Source organism: Anticarsia gemmatalis, chromosome 16 (genome assembly GCF_050436995.1).
Source record: "Anticarsia gemmatalis isolate Benzon Research Colony breed Stoneville strain chromosome 16, ilAntGemm2 primary, whole genome shotgun sequence".
NCBI classification, from domain to species: Eukaryota; Metazoa; Arthropoda; class Insecta; order Lepidoptera; family Erebidae; genus Anticarsia; species Anticarsia gemmatalis.
In genome coordinates, this window is record NC_134760.1 from 6,384,788 (window position 1) to 6,402,446 (window position 17,659).

The 17,659-nt window shown below is 34.0% G+C and overlaps 2 protein-coding genes across 2 annotated transcripts; both read right to left on the minus strand.

The window, feature by feature from the left end:
- Positions 1–2,011: 2,011 nt before the first annotated feature.
- Positions 2,012–3,513, minus strand: LOC142979443 (uncharacterized). Its single transcript, XM_076124345.1, has 4 exons — positions 3,412–3,513; positions 2,925–3,188; positions 2,386–2,694; positions 2,012–2,136 (listed from the first exon to the last, which is right to left on the minus strand). Exons 1-3 carry the CDS (start codon positions 3,451–3,453, stop codon positions 2,386–2,388), a joined length of 615 nt encoding a protein of 204 aa, XP_075980460.1. The 5' UTR covers positions 3,454–3,513; the 3' UTR covers positions 2,012–2,136.
- A 5,516-nt stretch (positions 3,514–9,029) lies between these two features.
- On the minus strand, positions 9,030–9,909 carry LOC142979492 (uncharacterized). Its single transcript, XM_076124421.1, has 2 exons — positions 9,754–9,909; positions 9,030–9,468 (listed from the first exon to the last, which is right to left on the minus strand). Exons 1-2 carry the CDS (start codon positions 9,787–9,789, stop codon positions 9,151–9,153), a joined length of 354 nt encoding a protein of 117 aa, XP_075980536.1. The 5' UTR covers positions 9,790–9,909; the 3' UTR covers positions 9,030–9,150.
- Between the last annotated feature and the right edge of the window lie 7,750 nt (positions 9,910–17,659).

A 17,659-nucleotide genomic window follows, 5' to 3' on the forward strand; every position in this document is an offset into this window, starting at 1 on the left:
ACTCGTCTTATATACGATTAATATAATAACAATTATGCTAATAGCGGTAGGTGTCAATAGAGCCGTACACTTTGTACAACGTAAAGGAGAATCACAATACGTATTATCTATTTCATTCGGAAATTGCATTTACGTAGACATACGTATGTAATTGTAAGATTATGTTAATAAGATGCTTAGTACAAAACAACATTAGCTTTATTAGATTAAATTGTAAATAAATAAAGAAAAATTAGATACGATAAAAATCTATAATTCTTAAAAAAATAATGATGTCGTGGAAAGCAGCCCTGAATCTCACCCACACAAGCCAAAAGCAGACAATAATAGACATTTCTATTTCTTGATCACGCTCTGAGCATTTACTTGTATAGTCCATTATTCTTCTGCACCACAGACGCGCTTTTCTTTTGACATAGAAATGTTACCATGTCAGTTGTTCCACACAATAGAAGGACTCTTACAATGACAATTACTTAAATAAGTGGTCGTGATTTATGTATGTATAATTCATAATTTTATCTAAAAATCTGTTTAACGTTAGGTTTTTATACAAGAACTTAGAATTTAGATTCTTTGGCTAAAATCAGTTATTGTTTAACTTTAAAATTCACACTAAAGGTCCGCTCTCTCGCGAGGATACTTACTTTATCTTGGAGACGTATCCATCAAAATACTAACGTCTATCAACAATCACAAACTATTTGGAATTTTGTATCAATAAGAAAACAGAGGTAGGACCTCCTCCTTTTTTAAGTCGGGTAAAACAGTTTTTTTAAAGTAATTGAATATGTCTACTATTTGCTACTTGACAGTATCGAGTCTAGGAAATTGCGTCACTATTTTATTCCTGAATTCATCAACTTCATTGAAGTTATTGATTCACTTCGTGTAAAAGTTACCTGGAGTAGTACTAGTACCGATTCTAATAACTTGTAATGGCGTTTGGAGATTAATATTAAGCGAGTTTCGAATTCACTTTAGTGAAAACTTCTGATATAGACATGACCTTATACTTATATTATTATATACATAGTACGATAAAACTTTGTATTACGTGTCTTTTAACTTTATGTGTCGGTTAATCTCGATTTTAATTGTTGAAATGTGACTTGGCTTGACTAGTCTCTAAATTTCATATCCATAAACAATTTTAGACCAGAAAAAAGTTGTTGATAGATTCTCTTTATCCCCGCTGAAAAGTGGCATAAAAAGAAAATCTCTTTTTTATATAACGAAAATTGTATACTCTCTTATTTCGGTTCGGGTATTTGCTTTTAATAAAAAATAAACATTGTTATTTTATGAGGAAAAATATAATTATCTTCGAAAGTTAATGAATAATTTAAGCTGAATCCTCTTGACTGCCTATGCGGCGGCTATCGGTAGTGAACTACTGATCTCGAGGTCTCGTTTTCGATTACCGAATAGCGAAAAGGTATCTTATCTAATTTCATTTAGAATAATTTCAATAGTAGCCTGGAGTTTGTTAACGTGTCCAGTGTATAGCAATAGGCTTACTCTTTATTTCTTGGGATTAACGCTGTAAATGGGGAAACGCAAATAATAAATGTGTTTCATACAACTCTGCCTACGCATTTGGGTATAACAGGCGTGATATTATGTATGGATGTTCTTATTACTTACTGTCCTACCTTGCTTCTATCTTGCCTTAATTATGAGTAGTGCTGGTTTTAAGAGGTCTAAAGATAGCTCTCTTGCAATCACACTTTTGTGAGCTGAATGTAAACTAAGTGCCAGAATTATACAACTGCTACGTAGCCTCAAAAATAGTGGAAAATAATTGAAATTGCACATGTATATTGCATAATACTTAGCTAAGTACTAGAATATAAGTGCTACTTATAATGACGAATTAGCTAAAGAAGGATAAGTTAAGGTAAAGGATACACTTCTCAAACATTTTTTTTTGTAATTTCGTTGATTTTGTTATTAGGGTATAAAAATAGGTTTATTTATGATTTGGACAGGATTATTGAAAGCCATAAAATAGATCATGCAAAGAACATTTTATTGAATATAGTAGTTGTTTCAGAGATAACTGATATATAGGTAAGTAAACATTTCCGTGGTAACAAGCCAAGTTGTGGTTGTGGGACTCCAACAGTTTCAGCTCTAAAAAAAAAACAATTACAAATATTTATAAATTTACTAAAAAATAAGTAGTATTGCTGGTATTTTCTGTACTTATCCTCTTTTCAATCTAAGTTAGCCTTACAATTTTTATTTACTAGGTCCAGTAGTTTTGGCCGTACGTTGACGAAAGAGTTACTAAACGTAAAGAAATAAAGTTACTTTAATCTCTTTTAAGTATCCACGACATGACGTGTTTAAAAATTAACTTCAAAGTCACATTAAACTTACTTATGTAGATTTGGGTGTGGTTGTAGTTGTAGTAGTAGAAGTAGTAGACGTAGAAGTCGAAGAAGACGAGGAAGATGAAGAAGTAGACGTTGAAGTAGAAGACGAAGAAGAAGATGATGAAGAAGAAGAAGAGGAAGAAGAACTTGAGGAGGAGCTGCTGGAAGTCGTGGCTGAGCACAATGATCCTTTGGTGGCTGAACAGAGACCGTTGTTGCAGTATGGCAGTATTCCGCTGCAAGTTGTTACCGTGCCTCTGCCGAATGGATAGCAGCGCCGAACAGTCTTGCATCCAGTACATCTGAATCCACCCTGAAATAAATGATCAATTAATACTGGACAAAAGTTGTATAAAGTAGGGATGACTTAAATGATGGCTATTACTATTTGTTTCTCTGATTAAATGTTGTCATGTTAACTTTTTTGGAATATGATCTAATAAATAAAAGAATGCTAGAATTTATTTTTCAAAGACCTTAGTTACATAACAAGAGAAAAGCTTACTTACAACTATGTTATGACTATTGTACATAACAAATTACCTGAGTCGCATAGTTGCATGTGACAACATTTCGTTTGGCTCGTGGGTGTTCATTCACTTCGACGACCTCTGTGAGGGACCTCTTATGACGACTGCCAAATCCGAAGATTTCGGGCCAGTTCTCGAAAAAGCTGCTGATCGACGGTGCCGATGATGCTGCTGGCGGAGAGGGACCATCATCTCCAGGTGCGTCAGAGGGCGGAGGACCAGAGGGAGGTCCAGAGGGAGGGCCAGAAGATGAATTTTGTTGTGCCAATGCCACAGACTGAAAAATAATTTCATAATAAACTGTTAGTTACACAATAGCTTTTTATTAAACAGTAATTGCAATTCGGCGGTATCTCAATGAATAGAAAAATTGCTATTAAGAGTGGATTTAGTTTCGAAATCTGCGTATTTTAAGAGCAATACAAACAGGCTTGATGGAAGGGGCCAACAGTGTCAAACTTAATAAACTTTGATTCAAAAGAATAAATAAAAATACTTACCAAGATGGCTAGCAAAGCTATGATGATCTTGGAGGTTGCCATTTTAGAATATTAGCTCCTCGTGTTCTTCAGATGAAGAAGTTGGTTGAACTGTTTACAAACTCATCTTATATACGTTTGATACATAATAATTATGCTAATTCCGCCAACATCATGTTTAGGGCTGTACACAATCAACATGACGTGATAGATCTGTTTCATTTGTAAACGCATATTGTGTTGCAAATAAATTATACGAATATGATAATGAGACGGTGCGTAAATAGTGGCATGACTTATGTTATTCAGTGATACTGAAAAGACATTTCAGAAAATATGTTTCTTGATAAATTATAGTTATTAAAGAAATTCCTAATTGAAGTCATGAGAAGCAGCCCTAAAGCCGATATTGCCGCCACAAGCCGAAAGCAAACAATAACAGCAATTTTCTTGTATACAATCTAATATGTATACTATTATTTAGCTTACAAATACGCTTTTCTTTGATACAAATGTTACCATGTCAGTTGTTTCATATAAAAGAGACTTTCTGAGATACTATAGTTCGTGATGTCGTGATCTATAAGTATAAGAACGTGAACAACGTGCTTGATTTTTACACAGTTAATAACAAAATGACACTCATTTGTGCATGTTCTTAGGATTCACGTGTTAGAATATCCTAAAGTTAATATGATTTATTTTGGTAACCCATCAAGATACATTTCAACCACATTGACATTTAAATTAAAGATATACTCCTGAACACGAATAACAATTCTTATCGTAGACTTTTCTATATACTCTCCATTATATTTCACGGTTTCGTTTGCGTTTTGCTCTATTTCGTATCCCAAAATATTAATTCCGTAAACGAATATATACAGGTAATAACGTCGTTTTTTGACAATGACGAATATTATTATACCTATTATTTTGTATGAAATTAAAAATCTAAACTGCACGTTTGGCGCAGTGGTTAACGTGTGGTAGCGTGTGGTGGGTTCTAATTCTACTCCGGCCAAATAATAGTGTGATGAGCACGAGTATTTGTACAAAGGAACCATGCACGTCTACATTCAGGTTTCATTAATAAAAAGGCAGTTATTCTATAAGTACTTAATTCTATAACAATATGTTTTCATAAATCACAAAAGAAATCGGTTTCCTTCAAAGGCATGTTTTCGCGGCGGCTCCATTCAACTATGGATAGTTTATTGTTCTCTAGTAGTGAGCGCAACTGGCTATATAGTGGTCTGCGTCTTGAACTACATTCGAATTGATATTTTTTATCAATTTTGAGAACTAAGCCTACGTTTCATATTTAAATTATTTGACGTTGTTCCCTAGTTTGATTGACTGTCATCTAAATGTTTGCTACCGATGATTTTTGTCATTAAGTAAATTTTTCAATATATGGCTTTTGATGAAAAAAAACTCTCGTACAAGTAAGCATTCAAGAGAGACTAAAACCAACTATAAGGCCACTTTGGAAGCACTGTAAATTATTAATCGTTTTGTCAAGCAAGTCTTCCCTTTTACCAAAGAGCACAGTATGCTAATGGAACCATTATGCAAGTCATTAAGTATCTCTTCAATAAATAAAAATTCTCTCAGACGGAAGACGTGTTTTCGCAACTTACAAGAAAATGTCCTCTCGTATTAAGGCATGTATTATACTTTTTATTTATAAAGATAGTCATTTTGTGAGAAAGGGTTAAATAATCACGGACTTTTTAATGCTATCGTTTATTTAAACAACAAAAACCATACCTGCCGTTTTCCCCCACATCTCCCACATCCCACAGAAAACACCGTAAAGTTCGAAAGCACCTATCCACTGTCGCATATACTATCACTACATTCTAGGTATAAAGCTATTGCATCTCATGAAAAAATGGTTTTATAAGTATAGTCGTACATGTTTCTGGTCGAAGTATGTTTACGATAATAAGTAACCGCATTCAGGGCTTGGCCTCGAAGAGCATGTTCCCGTAATACAATAAGGATTGTGTCGACTGTCACAAGGCTTTAGTCGTCCACTGATTCTTTTGCAAATTAATCGAGTATAACAATCGTAACACGTTGCTGTTTCAGGTCTGTCTGTCTCACAGTGAGTCCAGATCGTCAAACCACTTTCATCATAGTTATGAATGTCTTGATGTCTGCGTCCACGAGTATTGAATATATCGAAGGGTCCACCTCTGAACGTATCCGGCTTAAGTCTTATAATATGCGGTCCTCGGAGGGATTTCATCCGAATTCTGTTTTGTCGACTTTTACTTAAGTAAACTAGGCGCTCTTGGATTTCTTTTCGTTTCCAACTTTTTTTTTTATGAACAGCCGTAGTAGTTTTTTGCGTCGTTTGAGTTACAATTTCTTCGTCTTGAAGCTCTTCTACGCTTGTTCTTTCTATTTGTTGTTCTTCGCTATCTTCTTCATCGTCGTCGTCAGCATCGGTTTGTGATATGTGGATCCCTTCTTCTGATGGCTTACTATAGCTTCCACCATGTGCTGCATGAGCTCCACCTAACCAAAGAAGGCTCCCTGTCGACGGCTTGCCAAAAGGAAGTCTCCCTCTAAAGGAGGTTTCAGGTTCTTCAGCTAACGATAAAATTGTCGCATACTGAAACAAAAAATACATTTTAAAGGTAACACCGTTTTCTAACTTTGTATTAATAGAAAATGTAAAATATCTTCAAAATAATACACTAAGTTGTTACGTAGTATATTTATTTACACAATATAATAAACTTTTTAAACTTTCTTTGCTAAAGTTTAATTGTTTTAGAAGAATAGATAAATTCGGCTCTTACCAGGATAACGATAATCACAGTCCTTCGGTAGCACGCCATTGTTCGATACTGGCGGGTCACCCGGTGAAGTCGGTATGTTTTATATCACTTACGTATTTTTTGTTTATTACGATATACTAGGAAAACATCGACCTTTCAATAGGATTCATTCCATTATGAAAGGAAATAAATATTTCTTGTTTTTAATTATTTGAATAGAAATTCTATTCCCTCTAGACCATTATTTATTTATTTGTTTACTATAAACTTTTCTATAAAACCATTACTGCTGGGTATTTTCGATTGTTTGCACATTATCTTTGCACTGAATGTGTCTAGAGATATGGTAAAGATTAGTAGATAGCTTATTATTGATCATGGCGTTATCGAGATAAAATTATCATCTCAAAATAGATTTTTGGTTTCGAGATGTTACGTAGTTATTGACATTACTTGCTTCTTTGTTTGTGTCCACTATTCTGTAATGTGTATGTGCTATTCTTGTTATACTTATTTTAATCGCGGAAGTTTGTATGGATGTGATGGTATGTATGTCTGTTACTCCTTCACACAAATAACTACTGCAGGGATTTTAATGTTTAGTACACACAACATTTTGTTTGTAAAAGTTCACATTGTGTTCATACAACACTTTTTACCCCTAGAAATCTCTTCACGGCGACGACGTTGCGAGCAGAATTAACAATTTGCCGAGAATTAAATCTATCTTTTAGAATATCATAAATTTCGAATACCCCCCATTATCTTATCTCTTTTTATCTGCGTGACTTTACAGTAGTAAAAGGTATGTCTTTTCAATATTTAAAATATTGACAACTAGCGGTCTGCCCTGGCTCCGTTCGGTTCGGGAGGCACACTAAAACTTCTAAAAAAGGCTCTATCTATCAATAAAATCAGTTTAAAAATCTGTTCATTCCATTTTGAGTTTAACGCGAACAGACAGACGCGGTGAGGATTGGGTTCACAAAATTTATATACATTTCCTAAGTATGTTTTATACGTACAAGAGGTTACACATAACATTGGCCATATAATAAAACTATCTGAATACTTGTTAAATTGATAAGAGACGGGGTTGGGTTTTGCATAAATCTGTGATGAAACATTAAAACATTAAACTTGACTTAACTTAATTCCCTGTCTGCACCCGCACTGACATTATTACGTACTAACAAACAAGATTGTAGAGACTAGGGAGTTTCATGACAGTCTTAAAGTAAAGTAAAGCACGAAGTCATCATGATAATAGTTAAATATAAGAATTTTCACGAACACTGCATAGCAAACTGTACAGAACCGGAAAATTTTGAGCAGTGTCATACATAGTCAGTGTTTGTTTCAAAGATATCCTGAGAACATAAAAAGTCACTGCTATAATCGGACAAATTGTAGAGAGCCTTGCCACACACACATGAATAAAATTTCTGCGTATTTCCAAATTAAAGTTTTGAAATGTATCAAACGAGCTGTCAGCTGCATAAGCCTGCTAATTTTTTAAATTCTGTACTTTGTATACCTCCGCCAGCCGCGATCACGGCATACAAAGCTCTCTGCTAAGTAATTAGACTAGTATAGTACGTTTTCACATACTAATAAGTGATTTTTTTTACGTATAGGAATATAGTATGCAGGTTCGAATCTGAGGCCATCACCAATTTTATAAAATCGGAACGCAATTCTAAAACTCAGAAATTTTAAGAAACAAATGCACCTTGAGTATTTTCTACAGATTTCAATCCAATTCGCTAGTTTTATTTATTTCTACTATCAACCATTTCGTTTTAATGGATGCTATTAAAGCTAGAGGTAGTCACACCGTCTGAGCCCCTCTATTACTATACGTATGCTAACTATTTGTTATTCGCTGCATGTCGTTGGTGCAAAGGAACCGAATGCAGTCGAATTTTTAGCAGCACGTATAAGATAGTTCCGAAATAACGTAGTAATATATTATGATGTGTTCGAAGATATCTGCTACGCGTTTTCGAAATACAGATGTACTCAGGAGTAAATCAATTGAAACGTGTAGTAAATTATTATGAAGTATTTTTGTTAAGAGAAATAAAGTACATGACACTAGTAGACAGTGAATTTAAATATTTAGATAACCAACTAAACGGACTATGATAAAAAGCTATCTCTGGATCACATTCTGTTATAATAATATGTGTGTTCGTTTGGGATGGTTATTCAACTCAACCCATTCATTGAAATGAGACAAGCGAGGCTACCATGTGAGCAGTCGCACCAAGCGTCACATTCACAACTATTAAAAATTGTGAATAGAAAACTTTTTAAGTACGTCGTAATGTCAAATATTTGATGATAAAAAGCGGAAATTAAAAATGCTGTACGAAATAAAATTCTATCGGAAATGAAGCAGCCACATTTGGAGCAATGTTGGAATTAAATGCAGTGTATGTTCAATGCATGATGAAATATCTTTTTTCAGTAAATATCTGGAGAAGAAGCCTTAAAAGTAGGAATAAAGATACGAATATACAATTACCTAGTTGAGTGATAAGGCTTAACAACGATTCATGGTTTTCACGGTTCCTTCCGTTTTGGAAAGTAAAAGACGGAACATATATTTTTGCAGTGTTAAACACATGTTATGTGGCTTTGTGTATGTGTAATTTTATGTTAAAATACTAAGAATTATTGTGTCTAAGCTGCTTGGGTCGAACTGTTTCTATAAAGGTTTCAGGGATTAAAGATATATCAAACATTTTTTTTTAATAAATTTATTCAAATCTATATTTTCAGGAACAGAACTTTCAATTTGAACAACTGCCCTGAAGTCGTAATGGTTAAAAGACAATATTTAAAGCAAATGTACCAAAAAAATATTTATTTAACAAAATTAAATTTACATCACAAAAAGATTTTTAATTACAAGTTAACATGAGAAAGTCGAGTATTTTTGTTGGAGATTGAGAAAGATTTAAGCGGCGACATTGGCGGGGGCTGCTGGGGGAGCGCATTCAGCGGAGGGAGTAGCGGAGCACTCGCCGAGGTTGCAATAAGGCAGGGTGGGGTCAGTGCAGGCGCGTTGGAGACCACCCACTTTAGTGCACACCAGTTTGGTAGAGCAGTCCACGCAAGCGCTGCCAACGCCGGTGCACGGCACCCACTGGGGGTACCAGGGAGCTGAAGCTACCCATGGGGGGATCCACGGGTTAGCGCCTACTCCCCAACCGCCGGCAGCGGGGCCACCGACACCAGCGGGAGGTCCAGCTGGGACTGCCGCCGCAAGGGCCACCTAAACAAGAAATAAGTACATTAATAATATTGTGTTTGAGTTCGTAAACACAACAAATGACTAGAAACTCTGTAGAAGTCGTGGCGCGGTCTAGAGATTGTTCAGAGTTGTTGACAACACATTATGGAATAGTTTGCTTCAGTCTACATTAAGGATACACGTGCGTTCTTTGTAATAATATACTTGTTGAAAACAATGTCATATTCTACTTCCAATTAATTCTTCTCACAAGTGGTGACGTTAGCAAGTTAACATAATAGGTAATTATAATTTTGAATTACTTACCAAAGCACAAATAACCAATACGATTTTCGAAGACATGGCTGGAGTTATTGTTCGTAGTATTTCGAGTTCTTTGTTCCTTCGTTGATACTTCGTTTATGATGTTTTGTGGGACGTTTAGTCTCTTTTTATACAACGAACAATGTTTGCGTATAGTATTAAATCTTACCACCCGTAGTTGGTACACAGAGGTTTTCCCAAATGGAAAGAGTAGATAATAATAAAGGTGATAAGGTTGTATGTATAGTCAACAACACTACATGTTTATCTGAACAGTAGAGAATGTAATAACACTACGTATTATGTCCTAATTAACCACTTTACATCTAAATGTTTTCACTCGACTTTATTGCAGGTCTTAGCTGTTATTGGAATTTCCTGTGGAAAATCTCAGTAGCTGAAGTAAATAGATGACAATATGGCTAATACTTAGAGTACAAATAAAATTGATTTATGAAAGGAACAAATTGTCACAAGACGTTAATGAGACTACGTTTTTCGTAAATAATTTTCAGATATAATAACAGCGAAGCAAAAAATTTAGTCTTATAATAAGTTTTCAATATTCTTGGAATCAAAATACTATATTATCTGCGAATTAGCAAAATTTCAGAGTTATAGCAGTTGTTTAAGTACCTTATTAATTCTAGCGTGAGTACGATTATTGAAATGAGATTAAACCGTCTCGTGAACCTATTGTTAGGCAAAACTCTGCGTGAAACTAATGTCGTTTGAGATATTCTGCTTTTTAAGTATTTCGACTATCATTTATCATTTCTTAAGTATTTGCATATTATCTGAATATTGAGCAGCAAATTGAAGAATCATTGATATGACTCAAGAACAACGGATTACACCAGTTGTGTCATTCGAAGATACTTTGTGTTTTCTAGTGGAAAATAACAGAGATTACGTTATAATCAAACAATATTGAATTTGTTTGTGTCGGCGTTGTTTGAACATGGATGAAAAGATTCTCCTACTGATAGTGCGATGGTTTTGTTAATGTCCCCGAAGAACGTGTTGCTATCCGAAATATTTGGAGATAGTTTTTATGTTTCAAGTGGAAATTGATAAGAACTGGGGATTACTAATACAATGCGTGCTATATTTCTCCCATTCAGTATAAATTCTCTGTCAACCTATAGCACAAAGGAAATCACGGTATGCTTATCCGTTGCCATGCGTGTTATAAAAAAAAATAGGTAAGGTCATCAACAAACAATTTGGTCGGTTTAAGAAATTTTGTTTCGAAGAACAAAAGTATTTTGCAATGAGAAAATAACATTTGCTAAACGCGTAATATGGTTTTTAACTTTAATTGTTTTTGTGGCTAAAAGCGTTTTGTGAAAATTACTCAAATATACATACATATGTAAGGCGTGTATGTCCGAGAGTTTAATTAGATTTACACGGAATGCAAAGTTTCTTGCACATACCAGCCAGCTTGGCCAGCTTTATAGACTCTACCCTTCTCTAATTACAGGAGATGACTGGTGCCTAGCAGCCTGGAAGTAATAGCCTTGCTTTTATAAAAGTCTTTAATGCATGCGAATTCATGACTAGATTTCTATTTCAGTTTATTTCTCAGCCTATTTGCAACCTTCAGTTGACAAATGACGCAAAGGAAAACCGAATCTTCACTATCTCAACAAAGATACGACTGTTTACCTCTACATGAGTTAGTATCTGTTTGTGTGCAAATGGAAAGTGTTCAACTCCATGACAACTATTGTGACTCAATGAACTAAATTATTTAAGAGCATTATAATGTTTTTGAGAATGAAATAAATTGTTTCCATGACGATCGCTTGAATAAATACACGTGTGATAGTGGTGAACACGTGAATTTCACCATTTTTATCTTAATTACTACTGAAGTTGTTAATTGATGAAACTATTCAAATATAGATGTTAGCTATGTACGTACATAAATATGCAAATAGGAATCTGGGGATAACCCGCTTGTCACAAGTTGATCGATGAAAATGCATATTCATATTCGGCATTTGGTACAAACATAGACATTGTGAAATTTGAATGCGAGGGATAGGAGATTTGTACTCGATATATTTTATAAAATTCGTATCTAAGACCTAGATATTTTCAATATAGTACGATAATCATAAAACTTTAAAGAACATATTTTTTCCTGGCTTTCAATATGAGGAAGAGTGATGCAATTTTCTGTAACAAAAGTTTTGTTAAGAGGTAATAAATTACAGTACAGAACACAATTATCGTACATTTACTAAATTAATGTATGTATGTCCTCTATTTGTGCCGAATCATCCAATTGTGATGAAACTTTGGTAGGGTTTTCTGAAGACGCCCGAGTGTGAATGTCTTTATTATTAATATTTATTATTCACACGAATTTTTCTTAGGTACACTCTATTATGGAGCAAGCAGGGTATAGCAGGTATTTATAAAATCTCACTTGTATAAGAAAACAATGAAATACAACCAACTGAAAAAAAACTCAATTGTATTGCTATCTTTCAAAACACAATCTCACGGTTCTACATACAATTAAGTATTAACGTTGATTTAGTAAAACGATGACTTAAATAACATTGAATTGCGTGTCACGAGAGTTATTACTAAAATCTGACTAAGTAAAAGATTAGGTAGAGATTAGGCTTAAGAGAGAGATTAAGATTAAACCAAAATTATCTGCATTGAATGCACGTGGACAGATTCGTGATCACTTGCTGATACATCGTGTTTGTTTAACAAAATATCACTATTTAATTTAGCATTATTCTAAGTATTTCTTTAACTATACTCGCCCGATAAAAGAGTACATTTTGCTGAATGAACGCTCCTATGTTTGCATGTCTATTTAATTTGTTTACTTTTACCTAATTAGGCAAGACTGTTTTTTATTGTTTTATAATGAGGTGCATGTGACTCTATGCAGGTACTTTGTTGTAGATTTGAATACGATATTTGAAGATAAGCTTTCTAGTCTTATATTGTTAAGAGGTAGGTATAGCAAATATTTTATTTCTACATTATAATACACTTACGTAAAATACGTATCTTATATGAATAACTCTCAAACAAAATGTGTTCAATCGTGAAATTATTCAGTACAGCAATTACTTAATTTATGTCCTCAAAAAATAAAAAAATTGCATGTAGTTTCATTGAAGTTAGTATAGGTCATCACAGCGTTTTCAGTAAAGTTTAAACACAGCTTTCAACAACGAATAAAAGGTCAAGTTTACTCGAAATTCGTTGGAAAACCAACCACGACGAACGCTTTAAATAATCCAAATACCCCTGTATTCGTATTTCAGCATCGAATAGTAAACCGTGAACCAGAAACTCAAAGCGTCAAAGCGCCTGTTGATTTTACGAAAGCAATAAAAGCCGAATCGAAATGTCCGATCCATTTTGATGCAGGAACTAGCAAATAAAATCCTATATCAAACGGCTCGTGTAAAGCAAAATATGGATTAGGAAAAGTTATTACCAGAGGTTTATTGCTGCAAAATGAAAGTGCGTAATATCTGCGTCTTATCTCGTTTTATTATATTTATGCATGAAATACAAAGAGGGATTTTCTTGGGACCAAGTTTTTAAGAGTTTCAATAAATATTAGTAAAAATGTGGTGTGGTATTTGTTTAACATAAGATAATTATAACTTTTTATTTGTAATATGACACCTTTTCTGTTTATCCACAGATCTTAAGGTATATTTAGTACGAAATGGGTTATAGCATCGACTTTATGCAACAATTTTTTCCCGTATGCATAATGATTAAGTGCATAGCTAAGTTAACCAACGCATATCACTTGGTACATATTATTAAAATGTACAAATTTAAGTAATTGAACGTCATACTTTTACAAAGGGCAAGCGTAAAGAAATGGGGTGCCCCGAAACATCGGCAATCGTATTTTATTTCTCTTTTTATATCCCAATGTAGGTGAGCAGGGGTGTATAAAATTTCAACTACGTCTCGTCGTTGATGTTTAGTCGTATGTAAGGCGAGGAGTTTATGGCCGAATGCGAGACAAGACGCTAAACTCTGAGAATCTTATGATAATATTTCGAAGGAAATTGGAAAATATCATAACACCGGGAAACACAATTTAACTGCACGTTTGACGCAGTTTATAACATGGCCACCTCGTCACTATAACCGTTGCATGTGGTGCGTTCGAATCCTACCCGGGAATATTTGTATGATGAGCACGAGTATTTGTTCTGGGCCTGGTAGTTAACATATCTATATATGTAGGGATTGAGGAGTATATACGCACGTTTATCAGTGATTTGGTTACCATAGCACAAGCTTTAGGGAAGCTTTGGGAATTCAATGACTGTGTGTGAGTGGTCCAGTGATATTTATTTACTTATACATTAGTTTCAAGAGAAAATATTAAATATATATGAGTGTAGACGAAACTAAAACATTTTTTCAGAAATTGCCTTATAAGAGATGCCATTAATATGCAATCAAAATAATTTATTAAAGTAGACTTTACGTTCCGTGCAATACACTATCTGAGCATAAACGCGTCCTTAGTCAAATAATAATGTAGCAATCGATAGTATGTATCGGCAGGTCACGATTCACACAAGATAAATACGGGTAGCCGTCATGACAACCAATAATGCGTTTGCGTTCAGTAAAGACCTCAATAAACATTGGCAGAGACAATAATGATAGCATTTTATTCTATCTTCAGTTCTTGTTTTATCAAATACATGTTTTGTTTGGTTACATACGTGTCTCAATGTTTGACAGTATATTTTTGGAAACACGATGACGGTATTATTTTAGATGTGTAAATAATATCGCTGTTTGTAAGGATTGAATACATTTTCCTTCATTACATATTCTGGTAAAGATTTCTGTTGTCAACGGTAACTGAACCTACAAAATCTATGCATACATTGGAACACAATGTTGATAGTTACTATTTTGACCAGCTTTCATTTATTTGTATTGCTTCCGTGGAGCAGCGCTTAAGGTGGTCACCACGCCACTACTAGTGCATCGAGAGGTCGCGGGTTCGATTCCCACACAAAAAAATAAGTTGTGCGACCCACAAATAGTTGTTTCGGGTTTGGTTGTACTTTGTGTCCGTTGATTGTATGTTTGAAAAAGTCCCCGCGAGACAAGAATAGTTACCAGTGAGGGAATTGTCTTGAAAAAAAATCTTAGTGTACTTTTTAATCACAAAATAAATAGTAGTTATAATTAAAATTGTACATAGACTTACTCTTACGCATTACTCGCAAAAACTTGAAGTATGCAGATTTTTTGTGCGCCAAAGATTAGACCGCACAATGAGAAGATTGAATAGGTATGACTGCGGTAGGTCTGAAACTATATAAATATTTTTTTAATATATTTGATTGACTGGTCATTTTACCATAAATATCACTCCATGTCTTCGCCTTCAACGTTATAAGTGTTTTAGAATGATTTCTATCATAGCTTTATTAAATGCCAACGCGGTTCGCTCCCATATACGTAGTATTTATTAGCTAAGAGCTAATAAATACAACGCTAGAGAGATTTAGGTAGCGTCAGGTTTCGTTTCGATACGTACGAAACTTGACGCTACCTAAATCATTTAAAAGGATGAGTACAAGTAAATGACGATTAATAAGCAAGTAAATGTTCGGTTTCTATCCCATGCTAACTATCCAGATAGTTGTCAAAGTCGTAACACCAACGTCTTCTCAGCCTACCTCGTTGTTTCGAATATAAATCGAAAGAGGAGTTTGGGGGAGACTTCTACACAACATTGGGATGATATAAGTTAAGGAAGAAGGAGATTATTCAGGCTCCATTTTTGGGCCTTTTTTTAAAGAGCCGGCCAACAAAAAAGTATAGCATATATCGATAGAACTAGCTACCTAAAGCAATAGTTAGTATGGCACAAAACCTGTAGAATCGCTTTGCACCGAGTTATACAAGTTTGAAGATAAACCATTTTCAAAAAAATTTGCATATATTGCTAGCCTTTAAAAAAAGGCCTAAAATGAATGATTTCCTTTACAGTTTCGTTGATATATGTAACAAAAAGACAACAACATAGAGTTACTATCATCATTGATATAAAACAATAAGAAGGAAGGTATTGTTAAAAATTCTTATCTTTTTCTAACGTGTTCGGTTTAAGAATCTTAATACTCAATTTCCGAGAGCCATTTGGCGTACATTAGGTGAAGCATGCAAACAATGTAATCTCCGAGATAAGTTTGGAAGTCGTAAGTAAATGCACGTGATCTTGTTGCGTAATTTTGTCCTAACTGACCCTGACAATGAGGTCTTGGAGGTAATACCTTTGTGTTATATTAAAGGTACTTGGAATAATACAGCTTTAGTCTTAATTATTTTGTTCCGATATTAAGTCAAGTATTTTAATTACCGATAACTAAATTTGTAAGAGACTGGAGACTAGAGTTGGGATTACAGCTCACAATGCCTGTGAACAATCACTATTATTTACGATTTCTAGTCTAGTAGGCATTTTTAATTTGAAGTTTTATTTATACTAGTGGTCGCCAAGTAGTCGAAATTCGACTATAATTAATTTAAAATCAAAATTTATGACATTCAGCAAGACCTCAATAAACATTTATGACGGTACTCTATGTCTATGTCAGTGCTCTATGTATATAGACAAATGTCAAATGCGTGTTAGTGTGTGTAATGTTTTATTTATTGTTTTAATGTACATACTTTATAAGCATTTATTATTAATAAAATATCCTACCTATCCGATCCTCCTACACATAAACTGTAAGTTTTTCGTTACGTTTTTCGTAAAAAGAGGTCCAAAGTTTTTGCGTCATGTATATAGATTATATATTTGGTTAATGTCAATTACTACTTTTATCGATACCTAACTGCGAATGATTTCAGATGAGTTGCTGTTCACGATTGTTTCATCACACCATAGGCGCTTTCGCATTTCAATATATCTCGTTAGACACTAGAACCATAACAGTAGAGTGGTTAACAATCCATTATGCATTACATATATTATTATAAACACAAAATTTTTCTGTCTGTTTACAGTCATACCAAGGTAGTTGTAACTAAGTATCTTTGTGAGTACTGTAGAAAGAGCGCAACTGAATGGTGAAACATTCAAGTAAGTGTCCCAACATTCCTTACAATCGTCTGGACAATAAAAAGGAAGAGAATAAAGACTTAAAACTTAAAATTGTAAAGAGAAAAAGAAGTGTTTTGATCACAAAATATTCACGGCCTGTGTCTGCAAGATATCATAAATATATTAGAATACTCTAATCTTTCTTATTCCTTCGTATTAGCAATAAGCACACATAGACGCATTGCGGTTGTATTATCGTAAAGAAGTGCTTCCTTTCTTAGTCACCTGTCATAACAACTATCACCGAGTGATAGTAAACAGAATATATATTTATTGAGAGATAACTCGCTTATTTTGTAAACACTACGTAATAAATAATAGGAACCACTTGCGAGGTCATCTGTGTGGACATACGATGATTACAAGTATATTTTCTCATAGCTATAGATTTCTCCACTTAAAACATAGATCTGGAATTGATTTAGTAATTTAAAGAAAATTACTGGCTTCGCATTTTAGCAAGGAATATTTTTTCTTGTTCTTTTTGGTAACTTTAAACTGATAAAAAAACATCAATCAATATAAAATATTCTTATAAACGCAAGCCATTTTATGTCAGGATATTATTAGATTTATTTGGAGGTTTTACATCGAATGGTGTAATCTCAATCATAGTGAATTAAAGGGCAGAAGTCCATATTAGGAGCAGTTGTAAGGAAAGCTATCCATTACAATTTTTTGTAAATAAATGTTATGGATTTATACGCACAAATCGGTAAGTACATAAGAACAAGTCGGGATTTCCAAAACAACTCATAT

Bases quoted from the DNA above. Each gene is read 5' to 3' on its own strand.
- LOC142979443 (XM_076124345.1), bottom strand. From the start codon at position 3,453: ATGGCAACCTCCAAGATCATCATAGCTTTGCTAGCCATCTTG. The intron at 3,189-3,411 runs GTAAGTATTTTT...ATTATTTTTCAG, and splicing joins TAGCTTTGCTAGCCATCTTG to TCTGTGGCATTGGCACAACA. The intron at 2,695-2,924 runs GTAATTTGTTAT...CATTTATTTCAG, and splicing joins CATGCAACTATGCGACTCAG to GGTGGATTCAGATGTACTGG.
- LOC142979492 (XM_076124421.1), bottom strand. From the start codon at position 9,789: ATGTCTTCGAAAATCGTATTGGTTATTTGTGCTTTG. The intron at 9,469-9,753 runs GTAAGTAATTCA...TTTCTTGTTTAG, and splicing joins TATTGGTTATTTGTGCTTTG to GTGGCCCTTGCGGCGGCAGT.